At 46.4% G+C, this 27490-nt stretch overlaps 2 protein-coding genes across 5 annotated transcripts; one reads left to right on the plus strand and one right to left on the minus strand.

Moving 5' to 3' along the window:
- Positions 1 to 1353: 1353 nt before the first annotated feature.
- On the plus strand, positions 1354 to 12522 carry LOC307080432 (ceramide kinase-like). Its single transcript, XM_079743124.1, has 13 exons — positions 1354 to 1661; positions 3074 to 3322; positions 3797 to 3919; positions 4168 to 4293; positions 4387 to 4453; positions 4580 to 4725; positions 6040 to 6114; positions 6207 to 6359; positions 7013 to 7118; positions 8369 to 8439; positions 9165 to 9364; positions 10224 to 10522; positions 10805 to 12522. Exons 1-13 carry the CDS (start codon positions 1499 to 1501, stop codon positions 10890 to 10892), a joined length of 1866 nt encoding a protein of 621 aa, XP_079599250.1. The 5' UTR covers positions 1354 to 1498; the 3' UTR covers positions 10893 to 12522.
- A 421-nt stretch (positions 12523 to 12943) lies between these two features.
- On the minus strand, positions 12944 to 27109 carry LOC307080941 (GRAM domain-containing protein 4-like). Of its 4 annotated transcripts, XM_079743915.1 has the most exons (20): positions 26439 to 26745; positions 25062 to 25349; positions 24290 to 24540; positions 23815 to 23929; positions 23223 to 23343; positions 22870 to 22931; positions 22233 to 22368; positions 21867 to 21892; positions 21427 to 21518; positions 19527 to 19618; positions 18266 to 18314; positions 17850 to 17921; positions 17479 to 17522; positions 17279 to 17388; positions 16956 to 17110; positions 15937 to 16081; positions 15595 to 15688; positions 14935 to 15025; positions 14650 to 14718; positions 12944 to 14540 (listed from the first exon to the last, which is right to left on the minus strand). In XM_079743915.1, exons 3-20 carry the CDS (start codon positions 24494 to 24496, stop codon positions 14445 to 14447), a joined length of 1776 nt encoding a protein of 591 aa, XP_079600041.1. In that variant the 5' UTR covers positions 24497 to 24540; positions 25062 to 25349; positions 26439 to 26745; the 3' UTR covers positions 12944 to 14444. The 4 variants fall into 4 exon arrangements, with proteins under 4 accessions (XP_079600041.1, XP_079600042.1, XP_079600043.1 ...); XM_079743916.1 differs by lacking the exons at positions 25062 to 25349; positions 26439 to 26745 and adding an exon at positions 26914 to 27109; XM_079743917.1 differs by lacking the exon at positions 25062 to 25349 and having other exon boundaries at positions 22233 to 22365; positions 26439 to 26744.
- Between the last annotated feature and the right edge of the window lie 381 nt (positions 27110 to 27490).

The following is a 27490-nucleotide window of genomic DNA, read 5'->3' on the forward strand; positions in this document are numbered from 1 at the left end:
ATCTTATCACGCAATGGGTATTTTGTCATGCCTGGGCATGTCCTTCAGTAAAGGAGTCATTCTATTGCCTTATTGGGAAATGGTTTGTTTAGTCTTATTTTTTACTGTCGAACATTTATAAGAAGTCTTAGACAATTTTATTGACATTCAGATTTTTTTTATTCATTTTCTTGTGCAGGCTAAATGTATGGAAGCACGTTTTCCCATGCCAAAAAACTAAGCTGAAGTTTACTCTATTCGCCGCTAGTGATGTAAGACCAGAAAGCGAGTCAATTTTTCCAACTTTTTAAACATACAAACTGGTTATCACTGGTACTATGACATGTTTATAGATCAAAAACTATTTTCTATTCTTATGCCATATGATTAATTCTGGCACGACTGGGACAATGAATTGTTTTCATGGTCTGAAAGCTGGTTCTTATTCATATTTAAAGGCTGATACTCGCGTCTCAAGGAGAAAGTTCACAGCATGATTTGGAGGATGTATTATCTTTAGGCCCCAATGTCAATGTTCACACGTATTGACCCCCTCACGTAGCGTCCCCCAGTATAGGATTCAGTATGGCCCCACAAGGTTTTCCCACTCAACGATCTCCAATGGCTGTACGGCCTCTTTCAAGGGTTAAATCACCTTGGGGTCCCCAAAACAAGCCCGTTTGTATCTTAAACAGGATGTCAACTATCGGTTTATGCGGTTTGGAGCCTGGCCCCAAGTCATTCTAAGGGACAGTTCCAGATCCAGATCCAAATTCAGCTCCTTATTTACATTTAAACATGCTGCTGTACAAGACATCAACTAACACTGTCACTAACACATATTTCAATCACATTTTTACAACGGATACATTTTCCTTTTGCATCAGCACCCGTGAACGCTGCCTGAAACAGACCGTACAGACATTGAAAGATTGGTTCTGAGTGGGAAAAAAACATTCTGGCCACTGGCCAGACTGAACCCTATACTGGGGGATATATGGAATAACAATAGATTACTAATGAAAAATACATTTATTTTGATCAACACAAATATCACAGTACCAGTGGAAACCAGTTTGTAATTTAAAATACTATGGTCGAAAAACGACTTGTTTCCTGGTCACACAACACTAGCTGCCAACAGGTAGCTAACTTCAGCTTCGTGCTGATAAGGCCCGCCCTTTAATCCTTGACTGTCGACTATTTAATTATTTTAGAATTAAAAAAAACATTCCGATTTGCAATTGACATGAAGGTCAAAAAAAACAACAACATATGTTTACACATAAAGCGTCACATCGTAGCCCAGAGGCCTCATTATAATACGTGATGACGCGCGGATTAAGACTCTTCGGCGCGCTGACGTCACGCGTGCTGCCTGAACCGCTATCCATCTGGAGACGGAAACCAAGCGGCCGTGCTTTCTTGTTTTATTACCCCGAGGACAACCCGATAAGCTTCCAGGAGATGCCGATGAAGAGATAGCCTCCTGCTTTCCAGGGCGCCCGAAGACGGAGGGATGGAGAAGGAGAAGGAGGATAAGGAGGATAAGAAGAAGGAGGATGATCAGAGAGCCGCCGGGCTCCTGTCCTCGCAGCTGCTGGTGAAACGCAGCGTGTATGAGGTGTCTCTGCACCCCGGAGTGCTCACCTGGACCAGAGCCCACCTGCCCTCAAGACTCGGTGAGTCCCCCGGGCCGCGGTCCGTAAACTGACACAAGTTAGTTCACAGCCCTTTCTATTGTTGATCCGCTACTTCGGTCTGCGCATGCGCCTCGTCTGTTGTTGTCCCACAACATGAGACTGAAACGGACGCTAAAATAAGTTGGCTTGTTGATGTTCCTGTCGTGTTGTATGAGCTGCGTGTGTTTGGGCTACTGGTTGTTCAGAAGGACCTTAAAGAGCCCAGTCACGTGATGCCCATAGGTTCCAGTACTCACTAACCAGTGTGTATTGGTTTTACATACTGGTCATGTGACGCATAGAGGTTTCAGTTCACACTAACCACTATGTATTGGTTTTACATACTGGTCATCAAGTGATGCATATAGGTTCCAGTACACACTAACCAGTGTGTATTGGTTTTACATATTGGTCATGTGATGACTTCGACTTTCCCTGAAAGAGATTTAATCAAATGCCAAATGCAATCCTCTCGACCTATTTAAATATATGAATTAATATAGTAAGTTATTTATATGATGTCCTCTATGAAATTATACATTGAGGGCATTTATCAGACGTTTTTATCCAAAGCGACTTACTATAAGTGCATTTGTCAGAAGAAGGTGAAACAACATATCAGCAGCTCCTACGTCGTTACTTCCTCTCCTCTATGACTACCTTATTTAAGAATGTTTTCAACATTTATGTTTTCACTTTGTGGAATATTGTGTTGATTTGGGAGTTTTTAGTTGGTTCTAGAATTTTCCTCATTCTGATTACTTCCTAGGCTAGGCATGGCCCCTACTGCCTTACTTCCTAGGCTAGGTATGGCCCCTACTGCCTTACCTCCTAGGCTAGGATTGCCCCCTACGTCCTTCCTCGTTTGGAGCACACAGACGGTCATATCTGTAGTATTAAGATAAACATTGCTATTAAAAAAAGTATTTATTTGGGGTAAAATGTTAGTTTTGCATCTGTGAAGAGGCCCCTGATGGTGTTTCCCTGAAGAACCCACCCTGACCTTCTAGCTAGAGAGCTAAGGCTGTTTTAGGAAACCATCCTGTCCTTCTAGCTGGAGAGCTAAGGCTGTGCTAGGAAACCATCCTGTCCTTCTAGCTGGAGAGCTAAGGCTCATATCCATGCTAGGGAACCACTTAGTTACTTTCCGCAGTATCATATGTAGGTCAGGGTGTCAGGTGTCAGAACCCCAGGGGGTTAGGCCTGCCTCCGCCCTCCTCTCTGTAGAACAACACACCACCTGCGGGTGGGGTAGAGTACAGTAACATAAAACGAGGACAAAGTGAGTTTTGACACGAGAACCGTTAGTGCCTTGCTGGCCCTAGGCCTAAGCTAACTTCCTCGACACTCTGATGTACCTTGTACCTACTGTCAAGGTCTAAAGTTTAGTGTGTGTGTGTGTGTTTGTGTAGGCCACACTGTTCCTGTGTCGGAGGTGATCTCAGTGCGGGAGCTGGAGGTGGCCAGCAGCACCAGTACCTCCCCATGCTCCTGCACCAGTATGTGCAGCACCACGACCAGCAGTGACAGCAGCCCCAGTCGGAACAGCACCACTGGTACCAGTATGTGTACCAGTAGGTGTACCAGTGGAGCGAAGAGCTCCAGGCGCTGGCAGAAGATACCCCAGAGAGATGATGAGGACTCACCCCACGCCTTCACTGGTACGGAGACGGGTAGAGAGACAGACGGGTAGAGAGTCAGACGGAAAGAGGGACAGACAGGTAGACAGACGGGTAGACGGCCAGACGGGGAGAGAGAGAGAGACTGGTAGAGAGACAGATGGGTAGAGAGAGAGAGACAGACAGGTAGGGAGAGAGAGAGAGAGAGCGCGACAGATGGGTAGAGAGACAGACGGGTAGAGAGAGAGACAGAGAGACAGACGGGTAGGGAGAGAGAGACTGGTAGAGAGACAGATGGGTAGAGAGAGAGAGAGAGAGAGAGAGAGAGAGAGACGGGTAGAGAGAGGGGCTGTATACTACAGTGTGTAGTACTCAAGTGTCTTAGTACTCCAGTATACGTAGTTCACTAGTATACAGGTATAACGTACTCAGTACTGGTGTGTCCTAGTACTCTGCTCCAGTATACACAGTATACTACTCTACCTATAAAGCCTTAGTACTCCTGTGTGTCCTCAGTGAGCTACGTGCAGCGGGCGCGCCGGGCGGCCTGGCGGCTCAGAGACGTCACCTTCCTCTGTGCGGACGCGGCGCTGTGTGGCCGGTGGGTCCGCACGCTCACGGAGCAGCTCTCCGCCCTGGGTACGACCTCCAACCCCTGACCCCTGACCCCTACCTCTCATGTTCACGTTCACTCCACGGAGCTGCGCTGTGATGTCATCGTTTAAAACAGCGTAGTTCTATGTGTTGTATTTCTATGTTCCGTAGTTCTATGTGCAAAGCAATGTAAAGCTAACCCAGTGTTTAGAGTGTAGTGTGTACCAGTGTGTAGAGTGTAGTGTGTAACAGAGTGTAGCGTGTGGCTGAGGTCTCCCCCCCCCCCCCCCCAGCCCAGCGCCCGCGGCGGCTGCTGGTCTACATCAACCCGCTGAGCGGTAAGCGGCGCGGCGAGAGGATCTACCGCCACAAGGTGGCGCCGCTCTTCTCCAGCGCTAACATCTCCACCAGCGTCATCGGTAAGCCCCGCCCCCGGAACGCTGGACCGGTCCATTCCTTCAAAGAGACGAAGTCCAGCGGGAAGTTCTAATTTTTCCCCCCCGTTTACATAGTTACGCAACACGCCAATCACGCCAGGGATCACCTGAGGACAGAGGCGGAGCTACAGAACTACGACGGGCGAGTGGATACTTGTGTGTGGGTGTGGATGTGTGTGTGTGGGCATGCAAGTGCGTGTGTGTGTGTGTGTGTTGACCTCTTGACGCCAGGGTGATGTGTGTGTTGACCTCTGACCTCTGACCCCAGGGTGGTGTGTGTGGGGGGTGACGGGATGTTCAGCGAGGTGATGCACGGCCTGGTGCTGAGGACCCAGAGGGACCAGGGCCGGGACCACCACCAACCGGACCAGGACCTGGCCCAGACCGGCCTGCGCATTGGGATCATCCCCGCAGGTGAGCACCCCTGGACCCACCAGGTGGTCTAGACCACCCAGGTCCACATCTGTAACAACTGATCTTATTTATGTGTATAATTATGTATGTAGTATATGCTACATGTGAACCTCCTAAGACGGCGCAATTTCATTGGTTCACTTTCTCGGGAAATGGGGCAATATCCCATGGTTGAGATCTCAAACTCGGGATATCGTGACGGTCGTCTCATCACACTAATAAAAACAAACAAACCGCTTATAGAAACAAATAAATCCAGGCAAAAAAGTCTATGTTGTTTATTTTTGGAGTGTTCACATGTAGTACATACTAAACGGCTCCGTGAATATTTGTATATATTCACTTCGCCTTTGGCGAATAATTGTTAAATATGTCTGTGTGTCTGTCTTTCTCTATAAGGCTCTAAACTATAGAGCTGTATGTGATGGATGTACCCGTCTATCTATAGAGCTTTATGTGATAGATCTGTCTGTCTATCTGTGATCGATCTCCCCGTCTGTCTGTATAGAGCTATATGTGATAGATTTACCCGTCAGTCTTCATAGAGCTATATGTGATAAATGTACCTGTGTGTCTGTATAGAGCTATATGTGATAGATGTACCCGTGTGTCTGTGTAGAGCTATATGTGATAGATGTACCTGTGTGTCTGTATAGAGCTATATGTGATAGATGTACCGTGTGTCTGTGTAGAGCTATATGTGATAGATGTACCCGTGTGTCTGTGTAGAGCTGTACTGTATGTGATGGATGTACCCGTGTGTCTGTGTAGAGCTGTACTGTATGTGATGGATGTACCCGTGTGTCTGCGTAGAGCTGTACTATATGTGACGGATGTACCCGTGTGTCTGCGTAGAGCTGTACTGTATGTGATGGATGTACCCGTGTGTCTGCGTAGAGCTGTACTGTATGTGATGGATGTACCCGTGTGTCTGCGTAGAGCTGTACTGTATGTGATGGATGTACCCGTGTGTCTGCGTAGAGCTGTACTGTATGTGATGGATGTACCCGTGTGTCTGCGTAGAGCTGTACTGTATGTGATGGATGTACCCGTGTGTCTGTTTGGAGCTGTACTGTATGTGATGGATGTACCCGTATGTCTGCGTAGAGCTGTACTGTATGTGATGGACGTACCCGTGTGTCTGCGTAGAGCTGTACTGTATGTGATGGATGTACCCGTGTGTCTGTTTGGAGCTGTACTGTATGTGATGGATGTACCCTTGTGTCTGCGTAGACCTGTACTGTATGTGATGGATGTACCCGTGTGTCTGCGTAGAGCTGTACTGTATGTGATGGATGTACCCGTGTGTTGCAGGCTCTACAGACTGTATCTGCTTCGCCACCGTGGGGGCCAACGACCCCGTGACCTCTTCTCTGCACATCATCGTGGGTGAGTCAGCAGGCCCGCATGTACCCACACACAATCACGCACACACAGAAACATGAGCCCCAATTTACTGTAGGGTAACGATGTGTTGCTAGGCGACTGCCAGCCCATGGACGTGTGTTCCGTACATCACGGCGACGCCTTCCTGCGCTACTCAGTCTCGTTGCTAGGCTACGGTTTCTACGGCGACGTGCTATCGGACAGCGAGAGGAGGAGGTGGATGGGCCCGGCGAGATACGACGTCTCAGGTGAGGGGTGAGGTGTGAGGGGAAGAGGAGTGAAGGAGTGAGGGGGTGAGGGAATGAGGAGTGAGGGGGAGAGGAGGGAGGGGGAGAGGAGTGAGGGGGTGAGGAGTGAGGGGGAGAGGAGGGAGGGAATGAGGAGTGAAGGAGTGAGGGAATGAGGAGTGAGGGGGAGAGGAGGGAGGGGGTGAGGGGTGAGGGGGTGAGGAGTGAGGGGGTGAGGAGTGAGGAGGAGGAGAGTGAAGGAGTGAGGGGGAGAGGAGGGAGGGGGTGAGTGGCTGACGAGTGAGGAGGAGGAGAGTGAGGAGTGAGGTGTTTATCTGGCACTGGTTTACTGATACTGGTTAAGTTTATGTTGTACTGGTTATATTGAACTGGTATGCTGGTTATGTTGTACAGGTTAAGGATATGTTGTACTGGTTATGTTGAACTGGTCTGCTGGTTATGGTTATGTTGTACAGGTTAAGGATATGTTGTACTGGTTAAGGTTATGTTCTACTGGTTATGTTGAAATGGTTTATTGGTCCTCTAGATGTGAAGAAGTTTAAAAGGTTTATGTTCTACTGGTTTTGTTTTCCTGGTTAAGTTTATGTTGAACTGGTCTATTGGTACTGGTTATGTTGTACTGGTTATGCTGAACTGGTATTGTGGGCGGTCAGGTGTGAAGAAGTTCCTGAGCCATCAGTACTATGAGGGGACCGTCTCCTACCTGCCGGCCAGCGACGTCCTGGGGACCCCCAGGGACCGGGCCCCCTGCCGGACCGGGTAAGGATCCCCAGGGACCTTAGACCTACAGACCATAGACCTACGGACCCTAGACCTACACACCATAGACCTACGGACCCTAGACCTACAGACCATAGACCTACGGACCCTAGACCTACAGACCATAGCCCTACAGACCCTAGACCTACACACCATAGACCTACGGACCATAGGACTATAGACCATAGACCTACACACCATAGACCTACAGACCATAGACCTACGGACCATAGACCTACGGACCCTAGACCTACACACCATAGACCTACGGACCATAGGACTACAGACCATAGACCTACACACCATAGACCTACGGACCATAGAACTACAGACCATAGGAATACAGACCATAGACCTACGGACCATAGACCTACACACCGTAGACCTACGGACCCTAGACCTACACACCATAGACCTACAGACCATAGACCTACAGAAAATAGAACTACACACCATAGACCTACACACCATAGAACTACAGACCATAGGACTACAGACCATAGACCTACGGACCATAGACCTACGGACCATAGACCTACGGACCATAGACCTACAGAAAATAGAACTACAGACCATAGGACTACAGACCATAGACCTACGGACCATAGACCTACGGACCATAGACCTACGGACCATAGACCTACAGAAAATAGAACTACAGACCATAGGACTACAGACCATAGACCTACGGACCATAGACCTATGGACCATAGACCTACGGACCATAGACCTACAGAAAATAGAACTACAGACCATAGGACTACAGAACACAGAACTACAGCACTTAAACCTACAGACCCTAGACCTACAGCACACAGAACTACAGCACATAGAACTACAGACCACAGAACCAAAACACATAGAATTACGGACCCTAGAACTACAACACATAGAAATACAGCACATAGAACTATGGACCCTAGACCTACAGCACATAGAACTACGGAACATAGAAATACAACACATAGAACTACAGCACATAGAACTACAACACAGAACAACGGACCCTAGACCTACAGCACATAGAACTACAGACCATAGAACTACAGACCACAGAACTACGGACCACAGAACTACAGAAAACAGAACTACAACACATAAAAGTACAACACATAAAACTACAGACCCTATAACTACAGACAATTGAACTACAGCCCATAGAACTACAACAGATAGAACAACAACACATAGAATTACTGCTTAACAACACACACCTAACGTGTATGCGTGTGTGTGTGTGTGTGTGTTAGCTGTGTGGTGTGTCAGTACAACAGACCGCTTGAGAAGGAGGAGAAACTCAAGATGGAGGAGAGCCATGAAGGTACGCTCACTCACTCATTCACTCACTCTCTCACCCTCGGAGCCATTAGGTCTGTACGGCCTCCACCACACACCCTGGGGTCTGCACCATGAGGACGTTGTGTATCTGTCCATCAAATCAAAGGCCGACCCAAGGGGCCGTCCTACTGATGTTGCGGGCTGCTGATTGGTTGATTGATGGGCGGGTCTGCAGCTAGCCTAGCTCACCTTCTGATTAACATTTAAATCCTGAACCCGATTGCTCTATTTTTGAAAAGTTGGTTGGTGAGTGTTGACCATTTTATGTTTGTAGTTTGATTGATCGCCCTCTAGTGTTCTCTTGGTGTAATGACAGCCGGTTCAGACACTAAAGACAACCTGTGACTGGTTAAGTGCTGATTAGCTGACGGATGTGGGGGGTTTCTGTGTTGAGATCAGTCATTTGCCATGCCCTCACATTTACATTGAGGGCATTTAGCAAACGCTTTTATCCAAAGGGACTCCAATAAGTACATTCGCCAGAAGAAAGAGAAACAACATTATATCGATGTCGGTACAGTAAGGGTTTTCATAGAACCAAGTGCCAAGCACTAACAATCGCAAGGTTAACCCATGCCCCATATACAACGAAGATAGCTAGGATAAGACGCTACACAATGTTAAGTCCTATTTTTAAGTGCCAGGACGTACATTAAGTACATCAGAAAGGCACTGACCCCTGACCTCTGACCTCTGACCTTGACCCAGGGCTGGCCTGGCGCAGCGTGCGGGGGAAGTTCCTGGCCATCAACGCGGTGAGCATGAGTTGCGCGTGCCCCCGCAGCCCCCAGGGCCTGTCGCCCGCCGCCCACCTGGCCGACGGGACCACCGACCTCATCCTGGTCCGCAAGGCCTCGCGCCTCTCTTTCCTCCGGCACCTGCTGAGGCACACCAGCAAGGACGACCAGGTAACCACCACAACTAACTACCATAACCACAACTAACTACCATAACTCACTTCATCTAACTAACACAACTACCATCACTACCTGCTGCGGCACACCAGCAAGGACGACCAGGTAACCACCACAACTAACTACCATAACCACAACTAACTACCATAACTCACTTCATCTAACTAACACAACTACCATCACTACCTGCTGCGGCACACCAGCAAGGACGACCAGGTAACCACCACAACCAACTACCATAACTCACTTCATCTAACTAACACAACTACCATCACTACCTGCTGAGGCACACCAGCAAGGACGACCAGGTAACCAACACAACCAACTACCATAACCACAACTAACTACCATAACTCACTTCATCTAACTAACACAACTACCATCACTACCTGCTGAGGCACACCAGCAAGGACGACCAGGTAACCACCACAACCAACTACCATAACTCACTTCATCTAACTAACACAACTACCATCACTACCTGCTGCGGCACACCAGCAAGGACGACCAGGTAACCACCACAACCAACTACCATAACTCACTTCATCTAACTAACACAACTACCATCACTACCTGCTGCGGCACACCAGCAAGGACGACCAGGTAACCACCACAACTAACTACCATAACCACAACTAACTACCATAACTACCTGTTACCTACCTGGCACACCAGCAAGGACGACCAGGTAACTAGCTGTTAACTATCATAACTACTTGATGACCACCTGGTAAATGCCGCACCTCCTCCTCAGCTTCGTGGAGGTGTCTTACTGGTGTCTTACTGGTGACTAACTGGTGACTAACTAGTGACTAACTGGTGACTAACTGACGACTTAATGGTCTCCTCCCAGTTCGACCTGGGCTTCGTGGAGGTGCACCGCGTGAGGAGGTTCCGCTTCACGCCGCGGTTCTGCCAGAGCGACTCGGAGCTGGACCTCCAGGAGCTGCTGCAGGAGAAGGAGCAGAAGGAGGTGCAGCAGAAGGAGGTGCAGCAGAAGGAGGTGCAGCAGAAGGAGGTGGCGGGCAGTCAGGCCAGGAGGATCTTGGGCCAGCTCTGCAGGGAGCACCCGGCCTGCTGCCGGACCCCCCCCTGCTCCTCCTGCTGGAACTGTGACGGAGAAATCCTCCCCCACGCCGCCATACAAGTCAGGTACACCACACTTCTCCTCCTCCTCGCTCCTCTCCTCCTCCTCCTAGCTCCACTCCTCCTCCTCCTCCCAGCTCATAGTAGTTATTGCTTGGCACTTTGCACTTATGTAAGGCGCTTTTGATAAAAGCGTCTGCTAAACGCCCTGAATTTAAACGTACACCCCGATTCCGAGCAGCAGCAGCCTGGTCTGTCTGTGGTCCGTGTGTGTTGGCGTGGAGATGGCTGACGTGTTGGTTGGCGTGGTGACAGCAGGCCGGGGATGACTGGCTTTTCTCTTCGCAGGGCGCACCGGCAGCTCATCAGGCTGTTCGCCCGGGGCATCGAGGAGACGCCCGTGTTCGATGACATCATCCCACCCGGCGCCATATAGGCCCCGCCCCTTCACTCCTAGACCCTGCCCCTTCTCCCCTAGACCCCTCCCCTCCCCGTGTAGCCCCTCCCCTGGTCAGGCCCGGCGCCTGGCCACATGGAGACGGTCGGCATGGTGACAGATGGTCTGAAGACCACTAGGTCGAGTGACGTAGCATGTTCAATGTGGAACTGATTGTTGATTGTTTGTGAGTCTGTCAGCGCTCTCTGTCTATCAGAGCTTAGATGTTTTTATATTTAAGATGTTAAAGTTAAGATGTAGACATTTTAACTCAAGATAATCACTCGTATGAATATAATTAATATACTCGTTCTACCAAATACCAGCAGGTCATGAGGGTTTTTGTTGTGGATCAATTAAAACATATATTTGATTTCTTTAATTCAACCTTTTATCCAAGCAGTATAAATTCTTATATACTACAGCGGCCTGGAGAAGGGGCTAGGAGTGGAAAAAAAATACATTTCAATAATTAAAAAGCTGACTCTTTGGAAGGTTGATGACTCAAGTTGGAGAAAGGCTTTAATCATTTTACTCTTTGATCACGAGATGAAATCACTGATGGAAACATGATAATTTAGTGAGCTGTTTCTGCTCTGTTACAATCGAGCCATGAAATGTTTTTATTAAAATCAAACTGACATAAATCTCCACCAATCAACTTCCACTGAGTGAACTTAAAATCAAAGTAAATCGAATGCTGGCTGTTTTAGGTTAACTGTGTAGTAGCCGACGGAGTACTTCTGATGCATTGTGTACTAGAACTCACACATTGTGTGATAGTACTAACACGTGCGTTGCCGGGCGGGTCTCAGTAACCATGGAAACCTAGTACGATCTACAGATTTCTGTCTCCCAAATACTACAATCTTCTGTTGATGTTGTCTGTGATGTTGTGTTGAATGTTGTTTGTTAATAAACTACCTAGCAATGGAGCTAGCTTAGCCCTGGCACTAGCTTGGGCCTGGAGCTAGCCTAGCCATGGTGCTAATCAGCTGTTGTAACCAAGACAATCCCCCCCTGAGACTGAATGTACAACATGTAGAAACAAGTCTTCCTGCCAGCTTTCAGTAGCATTGAACTAACCCTTCTGTAAGATACCGTTGCATCAAGCAAACGCTACTGTGAGGAAGCTACTGTGGGCTAACGCTACCAAACCAATCTGCTCATCTTACTGGCGGCTCTACAAAGCCATGTTGACATCATCTATAATTTATGTTGCAACCAGTAACCAACTAGTTAGAAGGACTGGCATTGAGAAATACATTATTTCCATATGTTAACATGAACATAGAGAAGAGGATTTGGTTCATACCTTATGGAGCCTCTATGCATATTTGATGTAGCTTTAGGAAAATATACTGATGATAAAAAAATACTATGCTGATTGAATTAATCAATAAATCTTCATGTAGCACTAACTAACTCCTGTAATACTCAAACTGCAACAGCTATTGCTCTATGTTTTAATCCATTCACGGATCTGGTAGTACTGGTCTCCAAAGACCAGTACTTCCAGAATACTGGTCTTCCCAGACCAGTAGCACTTTACCCCAGGTCAGACCAAATCGTTGTTTATGTCAAATAAAGAGAATATGCTCCTATAAAGTTTTCTAAAGGCTACTTCTCGATGTGCTTGCTATTTAATAAAAGAACAAATGCAATGAAACCCTTTTCAGATTGTCTGCTTATTGCACTTATTAAAAACCATTTAACGTTGTTATAAAATAAATAATCGGACCATCTCCAGTAAGTGTCTTGGTGGTGCAGTTGTACGACCTGCTGATTGGAGCGCTGGAGACCAGGGTTCAAGTCCTGCTTGTGTTGGTTGTTTTTCAAACAGCCATTATCTGAATATAATCATGTCAAATATCACTTCCGTCCGATACACTGCTCTGTGGCACATTGGAAAGGGCGAGAGCTATCCGTTATCGTCTCTGAGGTCCTGAGTCCAAGTACCACTACGGTTTATACAATTATTTTTAAACGTGTGAATTTAACGTAAAATCGGTCATAGTCAGAGAGGTTAAAGAAAAGACAGAAATGCAATGTTAGATATTTTTTGTATATGTTTAATAAAATGTACAAAAATTAAGAGAATCAATACTTAGTTAACAGCAGAATAAGTTGCAGAAAGACATTTGATCCATGCAGTATAAAACCCCCATGTAGGGCATGTCGGGCAAGGCAGGTAACACGCTCGTGCATCAGAGTGTATCATGGGAGTTGTAGTCATATAAATACACTGTCACCCTGTGACGACACCATGTCAAGATGACCTACTAAACGATGACCGTCACCACGGTAACGTCCTCCTCACTAACGTCAGGACAGGAAGGCTCTGTCACCACTGAGCGTACCGTCGAGAGTAGTGACCTCATCACCATGGTGACAGTGCTAATGAACCCCTTAGGTTTCCACCAATGAGAGGACTGAAATAGGAAGGAAATGGAGGGAGACAGACGGAGGCCTTCAGAGACCGTTGCGACTGCCGGTCTCCAGGCTGAATCTGAGGCTCAGGGAGCTCGTTGCTGGAGATTGGACTCAGCTGTTTTGAACTCCATGGGATGAGTCACTGAGCTTCACTCGAGGCAGAGTCGGGGTGCGAGTTTGAGTCCCTGGTCGACCAAATCTGTGATCTGCTTCTGTTTGGGTCTGTTTCAGTAATGTTGGGGTGCGAGTTTGAGTCCCTGGTCGACCAAATCTGTGATCTGCTTCTGTTTGGGTCTGTTTCAGTAATGTTGGTGTCCAGTATGAACAGTCAAAGTGATACAAAATGGCAGACTGTTCACAGAGGAGTCATGGCAGGATAAACACAGCTGTCACTCTTATCACTTAATTTAGAGGAGTCTGTCTGTCTATATGTCTGTACGTCTGTCTGTCTGTCTGTCTGTCTGTACGTCGGCCTGTCTGTCTGTCTGTCATTATTAACCGGGCGGTAGACCAGCTTCACTGGGTTAAATTGATCCGTGTGACGTGTGTCTGGCAGATGTCAATCAAACGGCTCCCCCCCTCCCCCTGCCTACCCAGTGAACCCTGAGATTCTGACAGGAAGTACTGACGCATTCCATCATCAAATCACAGGTTTCTTTATCAATCTGACTGAAGCATCCACTCTCAACGTTTGGACTTTTTGACCAGGGACTTATAAATATTGTAATCGGTGACTAAAAACTGCCCCCTGACCTAACCTAATCCACAGGGAATCAAACCTTCAACCTCAAGGAAATGATTGAAAAGGATTTGTACAAAACCTCACAAATAAGTGCAGAGGCTGAGAGATTTGTCGATAAAAGACCAACATGATATTCTGTGCTTTACACCAACAATCGGATTATTAAAGAGGATTTAGGTCAAACTGTTCAGTGTGGCCCAACAACTGGAAGCTAAGCTAGTTAGCTGCTAACTAGCTCACAAACACTTTATGAAATAACACTTCCCCTGGCCGTGTGTTTGTGTGTGTGTGTGTGTGTGTGTGTCAATGAGCTGGTGTCCAGCAGTGAAAGAAGAGATAAAAGACACAATGTAGGGCGGGGGGGGGGGGGGGAGGTCCTAGGGGTCGGAGGTCGCGGTCAAAGTCTTGCTGTACTGAGAGAAAATGGCCTCAAACGCCTCGTCTCTGTGGATCATAGCACCAAACACCATAGGCTGAGAGAGAGAGAAAGAGAGAGAGATTTAAGTTGTAGTTCAGTGTTGATCTCATCATTTGTGGTTGTGTTTATTGACCGTGTACAAGTAGATCATCCATAATTAATACCTTCTGAGTGGAGGGCGTTGCTATGGATATGCCCATCCCAGACCCGGGCAGCACAGACAGAACTTTGTACTGCAGGGAGCAGAGGTTCACACGTTACCATGGTAACCTCAGAGCTCCACATCATCACTGTTCAGCAGTATCATATCACTACCAGGATCACATGTCTAGGTGATGAGAAGAGGATGAGGGGAGAAGAGGAGAGGAGAGGAGGAGGAAGAGGATGAGGGCAGATGAGAGGAGAGGAGAGGAGGAGGAGGAGGAGGAGGAGGAGGAGGAGGAGGATACCTTCTGGATGTCGGTGATGTCCAGCAGAGCGATGACCTTGTTCTTCTTATAGGCACTGGACCTCGAGCTAGAGCTCTCAAAACATAGAAAACTAGAGAGAGAGAGAGAGAGAGAGAGAGAGACAGAGAGAGAGAGAGAGAGAGAGAGAGAGACAGAGAGAGATAAGTAGGAGGTAGAGAGGTGAGAGCAAGATTAAAGATTTGACAACTACAGCTTTACTATACCTAGACTACCAGATTAGTGTTAACTATACTATACCTAGACTACCAGGTTAGTGTGAACTATACTATACCTAGACTACCAGGTTAGTGTTAACTATACTATACCTAGACTACCAGGTTAGTGTGAACTATACTATACCTAGACTACCAGGTTAGTGTGAACTATACTATACCTAGACTACCAGGTTAGTGTTAACTATACTATACCTAGACTACCAGGTTAGTGTGAACTATACTATACCTAGACTACCAGGTTAGTGTGAACTATACTATACCTAGACTACCAGGTTAGTGTTAACTATACTATACCTAGACTACCAGGTTAGTGTTAACTATACTATACCTAGACTACCAGGTTAGTGTGAACTATACTATACCTAGACTACCAGGTTAGTGTGAACTATACTATACCTAGACTACCAGGTTAGTGTTAGCTTACTTCTCTGTGACGTACAGCACTCCGTTGCGGATGTAGTCAGACGGTGTTTTACGATCTCTGTTGATCAAACAACACCTCCAGCCGTTCTCACACACTGGAACACAGAATCAATACTTTGCCAATAGATCAATCACTGAAACACATGATCAATACAAAACTAATACGTAACCAAAACTTTAACAATATATTACCAATAGATCATTCACTGAAACACATGATCAATACAAAACCAATACTTTACCAGTATATTACCAATAGATCAATCACTGAAACACACGATCAATACATAACCAATACATAAACAATAATTTACCAATAGATCAATGTCCTGTGTCCTCCTACCTGCTAGGGGGCGCTCGTTCTCGTCCAGGTTGAACACTTCATGGAATGCTCCTTTCTTGGAGTTGTTCCGCCCCCCCTCCTCCTCCCTACCCGGCCCCGGGGGCGGGCTGGTGGCTAGGTTACTGCGAGAGGCTGTGGAAGGTGTCTAGAGGGGCAGAAGAAGACAAGATGAGGGTCAGCTGACCGCCATGATCTTCTTCTCATGTTGGTCAATCCATTCCGAGGCAAGGACTGTGGGAGGTCGTTTTAAATAGACACACACAGAGACTGTTGGCTCGTATGTCAACGGGGAAGCCATCTTGGAGAGGTCAAGGCTGGCCTGTAAACTGTTACAAGTCAACAGGGATCCGCTGTTACTTCTGCATTCTTCAAACAATTTGAAAGATATGTGTTAACCTCATAGTGCTCTTTACCCAAACATGCTTATTTAAAAACGTCTATGGGATAATGTTTTCTAAACTAAAGTATTATTTCAGTAAAATTGACAAAACAGCGTAAGTTACTCTGTTTCGGATCATAGGAGACATCTAAACACATTTGAAACAGAACCCAACTCAATTCTGCATTCAGTGGGTGTTTAAGAAGTGAAGGGGCACGGTGGAGTGGTCTGACCACTAGGGGGACATGACCTCCAGGAGCATCAAGACGCTGATGTCAAGGGGCTCATAGACCCCGTGTGTCTGTGGTGGTAACAGTGTGTCTGTGGTGATAACAGTGTGTCTGTGGTGATAGCAGTGTGTCTGTGGTGATAGCAGGGTGTCTGTGGTGATAACAGTGTGTCTGTGGGGATAACAGGGGGTGTCTGTGGGGATAACAGGGGGTGTCTGTACAGGGTGTGTCTGTGGTGATAACAGGGGGTGTCTGTACAGGGTGTGTCTGCGGTAATAACAGGCTGTCTGTGGTGATAACAGGGTGTCTGTGGCAATAACAGGCTGTCTGTGGTGATAACAGGCTGTCTGTGGTGATAACAGGGTGTCTGTGGTGATAACAGGGTGTCTGTGGTGTGTCTGTGGCTGTACCCGTCGGTGAAGGGGAGGGCCGCCCCTATCCTTGAGCTGGGGGTCAGTGGGCAGGCTGGTCCAGATGATGTAGGGCGTGTCGTACTTGGCCCTCAGCTTGGGACAGCTCTTGTAGAGGAAGTCGATGATGAAGAACTTAATGCCAGCGTACAGACCTAGAACCAGGAACATAGAACTTAATACAGACCTAGAACTAGGAATATAGTAGTATATACCTATAGTGTGTATATTATGGTCTGTACCTATAGTGTGTATATTATGGTCTTTACTTATAGTGTGTATATTATGGTCTGTGCCTACAGTGTGTATATTATGGTCTGTACCTATAGTGAAGCCCAGCAGGTCGTAGGGCAGCAGGCAGGAGGAGATGAAGGCCAGCCACAGACCGACGTAAAGCTTCTGGGTCATCTGAGGCTGTACCCACATGAACAGACTGCACACACATGGATATGTGTTATAGATAATATACACTCACATATTATAGATGTACACACACACACCATATACATATATATAAACAAACTTCTTTATCTTCTCCAGGATGTCAGCCATCTTCCCAAACAGGTTCTGAGAGAGAGAGAGAGAGAGAGAGAGAGAGAGAGAGAGAGAGAGAGAGAGAGAGAGAGAGAGAGAGAGAGAGAGGGTCAGACAGACAGACAGAGCATAATTGTATTAAGCTCTTCATAGTATTTACTATGTTAATCTTTTCTCCCTCTGTATGTAGACCCCTTTCACACATGCAGTCTGAGACTCTAAATGAAACAGATCGATATTTTGTTAAATCTGCACTGGAATAGTAAAAGAATACCTAGTGGGGCCTTCAAGGTTATGTGTGACAAAGGCTTTTTATTGTGTATCTACATTGTACAGTAGAGAGAGAAAGAGAGATAGTACCTGTGCTTTCTGAGCTACATCCAGGACCAGCTGGAACTTCTCAGAGACGGTGAGGTCATCTTTAGGAGGGTCCTACAGGAGAAACACACAACATAACACATCATACTACCTCTATCTACTACATCTACACACACATTACATCTACTACACACACTACACATCTACTAGACACTACACATCTACTACACATCTACTACACAACTACATACATCTACTAGACATCTACTACACATCTACTACACACACAGCACATCTACTAAAAACACACCACACATCTACGACACACACTACACATCTACAACACACACTACACATCTACTACACAACTACACATCTACTACACACATTATACACAACACATCTACCACACAACTACTACACAATACACATCTACTACACACACTACAACAACTTACCAGTGTGTCTGACACTTGAGGAACGATACTCCACTGAATCCGCCAGCCTCTGAGATATGAATATAAAATATTAACTATTAATTAACATTAATACTATACTATTAATTATACTATTAATTAACTATTAAAAATATAATTCACATAAGCTCTGTAATAGCTCTATAAGTCACTTATGTCACTACTGCAGTAGTACTGTGGTATACTTCAGTACTGCAGTAGTACTGTTGTACATATCAGTACTGCAGTAGTACTGTTGTACATATCAGTACTGCAGCAGTACTTTCTTATATGTCAGTACTGCATTAGTACAGTTGTACATGTCAGTAATGCAGTAGTACTGTTTTATACGTCAGTACTGCAGTAGTACGTTTGTACATGTCAATATTACACTAGTACTGTTGTACATGTCAGTACTGCAGTAGTACTGTTGTGTATGCCAGTACTGCAGTAGTAGTGTTGTGTATGTCAGTACTACAGTAGTACTGTTGTGTATGCCAGTACTGCAGTAGTACTGTTGTGTATGTCAGTACTACAGTAGTACTGTTGTGTATGCCAGTACTGCAGTAGTACTGTTGTGTATGCCAGTACTGCAGTAGTACTGTTGTGTATGCCAGTACTGCAGTAGTACTGTGGTTACTGGCTACTGTGGCTACTCTGGTTGTTTGTGTTTTGTTAATGCAGTATACATTCCCGCTATGTACTGTTCCGTTCTAATTCACTATTCTGTCTGTTCTAGCATGTTGCGGTGACTGGACTGGATGCCTGGACTCTCCTCATGGTCAACCGGCCAGCACCACATCACCATTTTTGTGCATGTATTTACCTGTATGTCAATTATGGCACCCATTGCACTCCTGACCATCCCTGGAAGAAGGATCCCCCACTATGCGTTTCTTCTCAAGATTTCTTCCTTGCTAATTTCAAGGGAGTTTTTTCTTGCCCTTGTGGGGGCTTGGGTAAAGGGGGGTGTCATAAATATTTGACTTGTTAAGCCCTTTGAGACTGTAATGGTGATTAAGGGCTATACAAATAAAATTGAATTGAATTGAATTGAATTGAATTGAAATTGAATTGAATTACTGTTGTGTATGTCAGTACTACAGTAGTACTGTTGTACATGTCAGTACTGCAGTAGTACTGTTGTGTATGCCAGTACTGCAGTAGTACTGTTGTGTATGCCAGTACTGCAGTAGTACTGTTGTATATGTCAGCACTGCAGTAGTACTGTTGTTTATGTCAGTTCTGTGCTCTGATTGGCTACCTCGAGATGAGGAAGTTGAGGGAGAGTCTGAGGATGGCGAGGAAGAGGAACACTGGGATGACCCACCCATACCACGCTGCATTCATATAGACCTGGAGAAGGAGAGAGAGACACTCAGATACACCAGGAGAGAGAGGGAGAGAGACACTCAGATAGACCTGGAGAGAGAGGGAGAGAGACACTCAGATAGACCTGGAGAGAGAGGGAGAGAGACACTCAGATAGACCTGGAGAGAGAGGGAGAGAGACACTCAGATAGACCAGGAGAGAGAGGGAGAGAGACACTCAGATAGACCTGGAGAAGGAGAGAGACACTCAGATACACCAGGAGAGAGAGGGAGAGAGACACTCAGGTAGACCTGGAGAGAGAGGGAGAGAGACACTCAGATAGACCAGGAGAGAGAGGGAGAGAGATACTCAGATAGACCTGGAGAGAGAGGGAGAGAGACACTCAGATAGACCTGGAGAGAGAGGGAGAGAGACACTCAGATACACCAGGAGAGAGAGGGAGAGAGACACTCAGATAGACCTGGAGAAAGAGGGAGAGAGATACTCAGATACAGCAGGAGAGAGAGGGAGAGAGACACTCAGATACACCAGGAGAGAGAGGGAGAGAGACACTCAGATAGACCTGGAGAGAGAGGGAGAGAGATACTCAGATAGACCTGGAGAGAGAGGGAGAGAGACACTCAGATAGACCTGGAGAGAGGGAGAGAGAAAATCAGATAGACCTGGAGAGAGAGGGAGAGAGACACTCAGATAGACCTGGAGAGAGAGAAAGAGACACTCAGATATACCAGGGGAGAGAGAGATACTCAGATAGACCTGGAGAGAGGGACAGAGACACTCAGATAGACCAGGAGAGAGAGAAAGGCCCAATCCCAATGTCCGGACTCACAGACTCACAGACTTTATTGCGTGTTCTCGCGAAATTGGAATTACCCACAGTTCAAAGCGTTGTGACGTTTACCGCGTAGACCATTGGGAAATCCGGACATTAGGAAGGTAAACAACAAAACGACGCTACTGTCAATGCGCGATCAGATGGGAATTTCGGCCTTATTTTAGTGAGCCGGATCATTTGGATCAGCTCACCAACAAGAGCCGGCGTTTTTGCTCCCAAACGGCTATGCATATTAGGCTACTACTTATACCTTTTATAATTCAGAGAAATGTAGCCCGTTTTGATTTATGTTTAGTAGGCCCTATGTGTAGGCCAATAATCACCTAAATTATTCAATACATCCTTTATACTGAAGTATTAAAAGTAAAAATTATATTTTCTAATATCAATAAATTGCTCTAGCCGATTCTTTTCATTGCATTTACAAAAGAACAAAATGAGAATTCCCAAACCGGCAAGTGTCAGCAACATCTTTGTCATTAAACGTTGCCAAGTAGCAACGTTTTTGTCAGTACTAGGGTACTGACAATGAAGGCAATGCCCGAGGTGTAGATGCCGATCCAGATGTTATATTATACATATATATATATATATATATACTACAGTATATAGCTATAGTACTACAGTATATATCTATAGTACTGACGATGAAGGCGATGCCTGAGGTGTAGACACTGAACCAGATGCTATATTATACATATATATATATATATATATACTACAGTATATAGCTATAGTACTACAGTATATATCTATAGTACTGACGATGAAGGCGATGCCTGAGATGTAGACGCTGAACCAGATGTTAAATTATACATATAAATATATATATTACAGTATATAGCTATAGTACTACAGTATATATCTATAGTACTGACGATGAAGGCGATGCCTGAGGTGTAGACGCTGAACCAGATGTTATATTATACATATATATATATATATATATACTACAGTATATAGCTATAGTACTACAGTATATATCTATAGTACTGACGATGAAGGCGATGCCCGAGGTGTAGACGCTGAACCAGCTGCTCAGAGCCGCCAGGTTCCTCTTGAAGTTGGTGACCGGCTTCAGACCGCGCTCTGAAACACACAGGATACACATTATACATAAGATATAGTACATTATACATTATATATACACATTATACATTATATATAGTACATTATACACTTATATATAGTACATTATATGTTATACACTACATTATACATTATATATACTACATTATACACTAATATATTATAGATATTATAAATACACACTATTTTATATATGTATATTTATATATATTATACACATTATTTTATATATATTATACAAATTATATATACAGTATATTATATATATATGTATATTTTATATATATTAAACACATTATATATAGGGTTAGGGTTACACACATACGTCTATATATTGAATGAACCTACTTAGTCGCCTCATGTTTTCCGTCAGCCTGTTGACAGAGAAGTTGGTTAATTAACAGATTAATCAGTTCATCACAGGGTGAGCAGAGAGAGCAGCTGTGTCATGTTCAGAGTCTGTCTTTATGTTCGTCCATCTTGCCGGCTCTATGAACGTTTTGAAAGATGTGTGAAAAAACTAGATTGAAAATATGATTATTCATTCCAAAAGGCACAACATAAACATATTGTGACACACAATCTATTTCCTCACCAAAATAAAACTCTTCTGACCAAATATGTTATGTATTATAGTTATGTTATGCATACGTCATATTGTATTTATATATATATGATGTAGCTATATATTATGTGAGTGATGCTAAGCCCCGCCTCTTGGCGCTGAGTGGCTCCTCCGTTTCCGTGACGACCTCCTCTGGCTGGAAGCGGAAGTCCTCGAGGTGGGAGGAGACTCGCTCAGACCAGGACCTCTGGAGGCGGGAAAACACTGTCTGCCTCTGAGGCTCTGCTGGACAGACAGGGAAACAGACAGACAGACAGACGGGGAGACAGACAGAGAGACAGGGAGACAGACAGACAGGGAGACAGAGAGACAGAGAGACAGAAGGACAGACAGGGAGACAGACAGAGAGGGAGGCAGGCCGGCAGGGAGACAGACAGGCAGACAGGGAGACAGGCAGACAGGGAGACAGACAGACAGGGAGACAGACAGACAGGGAGACAGACAGGCAGACAGAGAGACAGGCAGACAGGGAGACAGACAGACAGGAAGACAGACAGGCAGACAGGGAGACAGACCGACAGGGAGACAGACAGGGATACAGAGAGACAGACAGACAGACAGGGAGACAGACAGAAAGGGGGACAGACAGGGAGACGAGATAGACAGAGACCAACAGATAACGTATTACGGATTTAGTATTCGTGAAACTAAATATGTTTTTTCACGATACTCCTGATGGCTGTTATTTCATGATTTGTCGCACGGTGCTGGTGCAAGGTGCCTCACCTGTTCCGTCAGATTGGGGGGGCGTGGCATTAGGGAGCAGAGGAGGGGGAGGGTCCTCAGATCTGGAAGAGGACAAGAGAGAGACCATTACCACCATTAAGAGAGAGAGGAGGAGGAGGAGGAGGAGGAGGAGGAGGAAGAGAAGGAGGAGGAGGAGGAGCAGGAGTAGGAGGAAGAAGAAGAGGAGGAGGAGGAGGAGGAGTAGGAGGAGGAAGAAGAGGAGGAGTAGGAAGAGAAGGAGGAGGAACAGGAACAGGAAGAGGAGGAGGAGCAGGAGGAGGAAGAGAAGGAGGAGGAGGAGTAACAGGAGGAGGAGGAGGAGCAGAAGGAGGGGGAGCAGGAGGAGGACCTACCTGGTCTTGATGAGCTGGTTTAGTCTGGTCTCGACGTCCAGCCTCTTGCAGCGCTCCTTCTCCACCTCCTGCTTCAGCGCCTCCACACCTGCCTCCTCCCTCAGCCTCCTCAACTCCTCCTCTGGAGAAAGACACAATACACACAGTGAACACACAAGACAGACATTGCACACGCAATACACACATTGTACTTACAAAAATAAACTAACACTCCTCTTCACCACTAACTGCCACTAGTGAATGAGTGATGGATTTGGAACTGGGCCCTGGTTAGAGATCTGTAACATCAATGTGTGCTCAAGGTGTGGTAGAGTTCAGCTAGTGCTAAGCATTATTACAGCTATGCTAGTGCGGCTACGCTAGCCAGGCTAGTGCCCCTAGCTAGAGGAGAGAGGAGGGAGGAGAGGAGAGGAGAGAGGAGAGGGGAGGAGAGAGAGAGGGGAGAGGGGAGGAGAGAGAGAGGGGAGAGGGGAGGAGAGTAGAGAGAAAGGGGAGAGGAGAGAGAAAGGGGAGAGAGGATGGAAGGGAGAGAGGATGGAGGGGAGAGGGAGGAGGAAGTGATACTACCAAGACAGGAAGTGGAACTACTTACCAAGGAAGTGCTTCTCCAGCAGGGCTATCTCCAGGTGACCCTTGACCTCTGTGAGGCGGTCAGCCTCCAACCTCTGGAAGTCCTGGACCTCTGCGGCCGTGGCACCAGCACCAGCCTGAACACACACGCACGCACACGCACGCACGCACACGCACAAACACACACACACACACACACACACACACACACACACACACACAGCTTTGTAACAGGCTGCTCAGTAGACGTGTGACGTGTAAACAGAACTCTGAAGAGGAGAAGCTCTTCTAAGATGGACCCCAGGAGATCAACAGGAAATACAGAAACACAAAGACTACAGTCTACTGACAACCAAAGCACTGTAGTGGGTACCTAGTACACAGTACACATATACCTAGTACATATTAGACCTAGGACACCTCGTAAACATTAAACCTATTACACAGTACACCTAGTACATACTCCAGTAGACCTAGTACACAGTACTGTGTCCTACCTGGGCGTCGGTCAGGGCGGGCGTGTCTGGGTCCAGCAGGTCCTCAGGGTCCCGGGTGGGGGAGCCGGTCCGTGCCGGGTCGTCCCCACACTCGTTGTCCGAGGTGCTGGGGGACTGGTCCAGGGGGGACTGGTCCAGCTCCAGGTCCAGGGAGTCGTCCCTCCGGTGGCCCCGGAACCGGATCTTCTTATCCAGCCGTTTCAGCATGGTGGTGGTGGAGGAACCCTCAACACCTGGACATGCTACACCACCTGCAGACACAAAACACCATCACCTCAATACACTATCACCACCTGGACAAACACCATCACCTCAATACACCATCACCTCAATACACCCTCAACACAATACACCATCACCTCAATACACCCTCACCACAATGCACCATCACCACAATACACCATCACCTCAATACACCATCACCTCAATACACCCTCACCACAATACACCATCACCTCAATACACCATCACCTCAATACACCATCACCACAATACACCATCACCTCAATACACCATCACCTCAATACACCATCACCACAATACACCATCACCTCAATACACCATCACCTCAATACACCATCACCTCAATACACCCTCACCTCAATACACCATCACCTCAATACACCATCACCACAATACACCATCACCTCAATACACCATCACCTCAATACACCCTCACCTCAATACACCATCACCTCAATACACCATCACCACAATACACCACCACCTGCAGTAATGACCTACATTCTTAATATTCTATAATAAATCCTACCTAGCGTGGCACAGCATAATCATGTTGACATTATGTAATTATGTCATTATGTGAGCATATAATCTTTCAGATCTGAACCCTTGACTTTCCAGTCTTTCCAGCCCAGCGTCTTTCATAGAGGCTCCACACTCAAGCCCAGCCTAGTAGTGGCTGAGAGAGCAGAGGTATTGTCCTCTAGTCACAGCTACAGAGGCGACCGGTCACTACGACAGGCTGGGCCACACCCTGAGGAGCACAGAGGAGCAGGAGACCTGGGGAGACTATAGGAGGTTCCTCATTCCAGGAAGGCTGAAACACAGCGACATGTGAATCCAAGGGTCAGCTAGGTTGGCCAAACCCGTCAGCTAGGTTAGCCAAACCTGTCGGTTAGATTAGCCAAACCAGTACAGGTCTATAGACAGAGAGTAATGCTATACTACAAAATATCGGTACAGTTCTAAACTGTGATACTGCTAAATAGTCTGATTTATACTACATGAAACAACTAAATAGACATGCCCACTGTTTCATACTACATAATAATGCTTTATAATTAGATAAGGGGTTAGATGTTAGGGGTAAAAGTTTAAGTTGATGTCCTAAGTTGGGTCTAGGTAACTTCACCCACTACGGCTGGAGCAGTAGTGGGTGTAGGGAGTGATATAAATAGAATGTTTCATTAGTACTACTAGTATTATTAGACACACATGCCGTTTAGGACCAGGGCAACAGGTCTAAACCGTCTAAAATGGAGTTCTCCACTGCGCCTGTCCAAACCTTGAAAGACAAAGTCTTTCGCACTAAATCTTTATAAAATAGCCTTATCTATAGAATTATGACAATCCAAGTTGTAAGGGTGGAGTTTAAAAGAGTTAAACCCTCCTGAATACTTTCAATTCCAAATCCAACATTAGAGATCACTGGCGATCACCGGATATGATAAATAAATTATTTATATAAAAAACAGATGCACAGAATAGATATTAATAATCTAAGACTTGTCTCAGCATTGCAGGGGGCGCGGCTCTGCACATGAGGGGGCGTAGCTATAAGGGCGTTTATCCAGTTTACGAAGCAACGTTAAAATCTGAGCCCCCAACCATCTCTTCATAAACAGACTGAAGGACAGACAGTTTACAGACAGTTTACAGACTGTTTACAGACTGTCAACTGTTGACAGACTGTTTACAGACTGTAAACAGTGTCACAACTCTGTAATAGTGGTATGACACAACACAACATGGGGATATGACCCCACCTGGGGCGGAGTTCATCTGACAATAAAGAGTTAAAACAAGGAGAATCAAACAGCCACAGCAACAAGATAACACAGACAGACAGACAGACAGACAGACAGACAGACAGACAGACAGACAGACAGACACTTGAGAGGCTCACCTAACACTGGAGCTGAAGAGAACTTTCATCCACGCTGGGGCGGCTCAGTCTCCCTCTCTCTCTCTCTCTCTCTCTCTCTCTCACACACACCCTCTCACACCCTCTCTCTCCTTATCTCTCTATCTCTTACTCTCCCTCACTCTTCCTCCCTCTCTCTCGCTCTCTCTCTCACACACACCCTCTCACACCCTCTCTCTCCTTATCTCTCTATCTCTTACTCTCCCTCACTCTTCCTCCCTCTCTCTCTCTCGCTCTCTCTCTCTCTTCACTCTCCCTCTCTTCCTTCCACTCCTCTCTTCCTCTCTCTCTCTCCCTCCCTCCCTCCCTCTCTCTCTCTCTTCTCTCTCTCTTCTCTCTCTCTTCTATCTCTCTCTCTCTCTCTCTCTCTCTCTCTCTCTCTCTCTCTCTCTCTCTCTCTCTCTCTCTCTCTCTCTCTCTCTCTCTCTCTCTCTCTCTCTCTCTCTACCTCTCTCACCCTTTCTCTTCCCGGTGCCCAGGGGAATCACTGCCGTCCACACGCCCAGCTCCACGCGTCCATCGGCGGAGATAGAAAAGCTTTCCTCCCGCTTCACCCCTTGGGGAAATACATCAGGCTACTCAACAATAAAAACGCACATAAAACATCCGGTTGGAGCGTTAAAAACGGAGGCGGGACTCTGATCTCCGGGAGGAAACAACACATGAAGACAGATGGGGGCGTGGCCTCAGAGGCGTGTCCTCCACAACCAGGAAATCAGTTCTTAAAGGAACCGCAGAGGGCGCTGGCTCGCACACACACACACACACACACACACACACACACACACACAGACACACACACGCACGCATGCACCCATGTACGCGCGCGCGCACGCACTCACACACGTAAACGCAGGTAGTGGACTCCGCTGGACCACTAGGTGGCGGCAGGGCGCCGCCAAAGGTATCTTGATAACAACGTCTCAGATAAAATTTATGCTATCATTATGATAAAATATATATTATAATGATATCATAATGATATAATACTCATATATTCATGCAAATCATCATTAATCATTAATACTTAATTA

Source organism: Pollachius pollachius (assembly GCF_949987615.1).
Source record: "Pollachius pollachius genome assembly, chromosome: 9".
Taxonomy (NCBI): domain Eukaryota; kingdom Metazoa; phylum Chordata; class Actinopteri; order Gadiformes; family Gadidae; genus Pollachius; species Pollachius pollachius.